General features: G+C 35.4%; 1 protein-coding gene across 1 annotated transcript in view; it reads left to right on the top strand.

Annotated features, from left to right (window-relative positions):
- PDS5B (PDS5 cohesin associated factor B) overlaps positions 1 to 5,103 on the top strand; it is a 183,313-nt gene that overhangs the window by 86,347 nt on the left and 91,863 nt on the right. The window contains exon 10 of the mRNA XM_011946898.1: positions 1,011 to 1,105. Within this exon, the coding sequence (XP_011802288.1) occupies positions 1,011 to 1,105 (95 nt within the window). The remainder of the gene's footprint in view (positions 1 to 1,010; positions 1,106 to 5,103) is intronic.

Below are 5,103 nucleotides of genomic sequence, written 5' to 3'. Positions count from 1 at the left end.
GCCTCCCAAAGTGCTGGGATTACAGGCTTGAGCCACCGCGCCCGGCTTAATTACTATTTTACATTCTGTGATGAAGTAACGTATACAGACTGAACATCAGTGGTTGAGAGACAGCTCAACATCATGTGCTTTCTGATGGAGGAACACAGTACCCTCTATGGTATTTTGGTAATCTGGCAAAAATAAATTGACCCAAATATGATCAAGTCTTTAGATCTAACTACCAGTTTACAGGATTTAGAAGAGAGAGGAGCCTGTTAATTCATATCAGAATGATACAATTAGCAAAATCTGAATGATGGAATAAAACCATACACACACACAGCAGTTGCTCTAGCAAATTACAGGAAAAAAAAAAAGAGTTGGAGGGAAAACAAAAGATTAAAAGAAGCTTAAGTGACATATCAACCAAAGAATTTTAACTTTTTAGGGATACATACATATTTACAGATGTAATGTAAAAAGTGGTTTTGCCATTAGTGGCAATGTAATAATTGTGATGATTAATTGGATAGTAGTAATTTGGGTACACTTTTAGAGTCATGTAATATCCTATAGGGTTTAGTGTGAGATCTGCCATACATTAGTGAATGCCCTATATTTTAAAAGGAATACTTTAGGGAAAGTTTTCTTTCAAACATAGTTTGGGATTTATGATATTTCTATGAACTGTGTATGCACACTTGCATAAATAGATGTATTTGAAAGTATAATGTTTATAGGAGATTTTTTGTCATTCTTATATTTGAGCCTAAGGTATATGGTTTAATCAGGTTCCTTAAAATCAGATAGCTCTCACAGGAGATTGCCCTAGTTTATATAGAGGTTCCAGAGCATTCAGACATAACATCTTATATCAGAAACTTTATAAAATGGTTTGGGTTCTACTTTACATTTTCCTTCATAAACTTTTTTTTTCTTTCATTAGAAAAATATAAATTGGGTACAGATTTAATGCATGTCTGTTTCTCTTATTTTAAAGATCACTCTGTGCCTTTATATTTTATCAGGTTTAATGATATCCATGTACCGATCCGCCTGGAATGTGTGAAATTTGCTAGCCATTGTCTCATGAACCATCCTGATTTAGCAAAGGACTTAACAGGTACTATATATATGTAACAGCAAATATTCTTACATGCTCCTCAGTGGAAAAAAATAAATTTCATAGGGAAAAAAAAATCCCTTTTTTGGGGGGCAGTAGGTGAAGTTTTGTTTTAGTTTAAGGTCATGGAAGTTGTTCTCTGAAGCTAGATTCTTTTTTTTTTTGAAAAATAGAGTCAAGGTCTTGCTATGTTGCCCAAGCTTACCTAGAACTCCTGAACTCAAGCTGTCCTTCTGCCTTGGCTAAATTAGTTTACCATGACTCACCTAAGTTCTTAAAATATTAAAGAACATTAGTCTTATGATCTAGTCAAAGTCAAGACCTGTTTAAATCCAAGTGTCTAAAATAAGTTTAGAATTGTCCTTAAACTAAGAAACTAATAGTTGTTCCTGGAGATAGACATTTTCGTAGATGCTTCCAGCCTACTTGGGAACTATGCCGTAGAAATTCTAGCTTCAGGCTGAGCACAGGCCAAGGCGGGTGGATCACCTGAGGTCAGGAGTTCGAGACCAGCCCCACCAATATGATGAAACCCTGTCTCTACTAAAAATACAAAAATTAGCTGGGTGTGGTGGCATGCACCTATAATTTCAGCTATTCGGGAGGCTGAGGCGGGAGAATCGCTTGAACCTTGGAGGCAGAGGTTGCAGTGAGCCAAGTTTGTGCCATGGGCAACAAGAGCGAAACTCTGTCTCAAAAAAAAAATAATAATAATTTAAAAACAGATATTTTACCAGTTTCATCCTTTTTGGGAGACATCCCACTTGGGATGACATCTGTACTCCTTAGACTGCTTGCTCTGAGCTTCTGCTATATAGCATTGACTTTAGTGTCATCCATTCGTCCTCCTATCTTTGCTCTCCCCATTCCATCCTCCTCCCTTCTTTTTCCCCTCCTTTCCTCTTCGTTTGTGTGTGTGTCTGTTTCTCTACCTCCCCTTTCTCCTTCCCTTTTTCTCTGGATGTTCCTTTTTCTTTAGCATCCTTTTCTTGTGTTGCTAGTACAGTATTTTCTTTGAGAGTGTCAATAGTAGTTTTTTGAGGAATTTATCTTTTTCTTCCAAAATGTCTGTTTCTGCTTATTTTTTTTTTCACCTTATATTTGCTTTTGTCTTTGTTTTCCATGTTAAAGGCTTTGCTCAAATGATTGGCAATCCAAAGCCATCTGCTCATGATTAAGAGTGGGGGCGCTAAATCAAAAGCTGTTTGGAAAGCCCTGAGTATATGCTTTCCTCAAATGATTGGCAATCTGTGGCTATCTGCTCATGAGTGAGAGTTGGGGGCTGAATAAAAAGCCGTAATATTTGGAACACTCTGAGTACATGGTTGGGTCTGTCAGCTCTGAACTTCACTTTTGGGTGATCAGAGTGAGTTGTTTGTTGGGGAGCCCTTAGTTTAGATACTTCCTCTTCATCCTGTCAAATTTCCAATAGAAGAGTATCTTATCTGGAAGTTAAAGGTGAGTTACTAATGTGTTTGGGAAAGAATGATGGGTTTCTGCATTCACATTTCAGATTAGTTGTCACATAATCCTCTTTTGGGGTATAGTATCCATGCTATCAGCTGTTTGGTGTCCCCCAGTTTAGCGCTACTGTTTTATATTTTTATTATAGAATTTATCCCCAGACTTCTTTTGTTGTGGAATAGGGTCAGTATCCTAAATGGATTTCTCAAACAGCCTTCATCCAGTCCTTCCTTCTCTTCCTTGTTTTAAGATCCAGAAGTACTTGTTGCTAGTTCCTATGCCTTTTCAAGAGTGTAGTATATATTGAGTTGGTTGACATGTTTTTCTTCTACTGGCTTAGGATTTTGTTTTCTTGGGAATCCAAGGTTGGTTATATTTGTTCATCTGGTTTTTTAGAGCCTATTTTTTTTTCCCGTTGTCTCTTACTTGTTCGTGCCATTCTACTGGGTTTGTTCTCTGAAGTATTCAGGTGTGTTGTATCTCCAAAATATTTTTAATTGTATCACTCCTCTTTAAGGAGCTTAAATAATTTTAAATAATTCAGTATGCAGTAATTGTTCACATTTCTCTTAAAATTTATCTTTTTTCTTGAAAATTTTAGTGATATATAATCAAAATGATAATTTTAATACTTATTTATACTACATTATTATTTTCATGCCTTCATTTTAGATTTTGAATTTTTTCAAAGTAAGGTGTATTGCTTAGTTGTGATTTTTAAATTGTTTTTTAAGAGACAGGGTCTTACTCTGTTGCCAAGGCTGATTTTGAATTTTTTTAATTGAAATATTTGAATCATGTTTTTCAGTTATTAAAACCAGACCCCTGCTTTTTTGCCATTGATAACGTGTAACCGTGTGCACCATTGATTTGTACATGGCTAGATAGAATTTTTCTTTCATTGAACTTGCTGTCATGTTAGGTTACATAGGTCACAGAGGATTTATACTGACTGAGCAAGAGAGAGGCAATGCTGGAAATATCCTGCCAATGTATACCTTTCCTTCTTAGGCTCATATTGGCTTCCCATCTCCTCTTTCCCAGTAGCCTTAGAGAGTCAGTCGTTTCTTGCTTTTTAACTTCTACTCGCTGTTGCTACAGATGAGGGCTTGCTTTATCCTTCTCTTAACTCATTCTGTAGATGATTCTTTCTTTCTCCCCTACGTGAAATATGACGGCAAGTTTCAGAGGTTTTTACTGCTAGAGAAAGTGATAAAAGTGTAAGAGTAATAAAGCAATCCTTGCTTTTGTTTGAAAGAGTGAGGCTTGAGACTGGACGCGGGGGCTCACGCATGTAATCCCAGCACTTTGGGAGGCCGAGGCAGGTAGATCGCTTGAGGTCAGGAGTTTGAGACCAGCCCAGCCAACATGGTGAAACTCCGTTTCTACTAAAAAATACAAAAATTAGCTGGGTGTGGTGGTGCACGCCTGTAATCCCAACTACTCAGGAGGCTGAGGCAGGAGAATTGCTTGAACCTGGGAGGCGGAGGTTGCAGTGAGCCGAGATCTTGCCACTGCACTCTAGCCTGGGCGACAACGAGACTGTCTCAACAAAAAAAAAAAAAAAAAAGAAGATTTAAAGACACTGATTTTATTTTCTTTGTGTTGAAATATTTGCAATAGTATCACCACTTTCTTTTCATTTTAATAAAAACTGTCAGTGATTACAGTAAATTTCATATTTTGGTCTCAATTTTCTGATTTATTAAATGAGGATATAAGATGTGATAAGTGTTTGTTAAGCTTCAAATCTCCAGTCTGATTTCTTGATTCTTATTTAGCTCAATAATTATATTCAGTGAGTCAAGTTAAGCCAACTTTTTTCTTTTAAATGCAATGGAAAGTTTTTAGACGGTAGGGAAGAGTGTCAGTTTAAATTATGCAACTCAATTTAAAGTTTATTTAATATTTTAAAACAAAAATACTTTTACTATATAGATATTTATTATATCTTTAAATTAAGACTTGGATTAGCCGGGATGTATTTTACTGGTTTTTAACTGGAGAAATCCTAATGTAAATGTGTATATCACCTTTCTATCATATTGTAATTTTTCCTTTTAATATTAATGACATAAAACTTACACAGTATTAAGTAACACCAACTTTAAGGAGTTAGTCTTTTAAAAGACATCTTAGTATATTTATTTTTAATTGTTGTAAGGTGCATGTTTACCTGAGAAATACTAAAGTATATAGGATTGAGTACCTGAATTCAAAACACTCAGGAAGCTATATGGGACCAGAGGCTAGATTTTATAACTTTTGGGAGGGGAGGTATACTTCATAGAGCATATGCTTTTTTCTAATTTTTATGAGTAATTTGGTGCTGATTTTGAAGACTTTTTCCCTCTCCTTTATAATGCTAAATTTTGTTTCTTAGGTATTGAATGATGTAAGATTTGGGAGCCTTTTGATTTCATAGAATTAAGACATATGAAAATATCGAGTGGAAAAATTTTGGCTTCACTTTAATGTTCTTGATACTTAATTTTTTTTAATTACTATCTTTTTTTTTTTTTTTTTTGAGACGG

This window comes from Colobus angolensis, unplaced genomic scaffold (assembly GCF_000951035.1).
Source record: "Colobus angolensis palliatus isolate OR3802 unplaced genomic scaffold, Cang.pa_1.0 Scaffold255, whole genome shotgun sequence".
Taxonomy (NCBI): domain Eukaryota; kingdom Metazoa; phylum Chordata; class Mammalia; order Primates; family Cercopithecidae; genus Colobus; species Colobus angolensis.
This window is presented reverse-complemented; position numbering and strand designations above follow the sequence as displayed.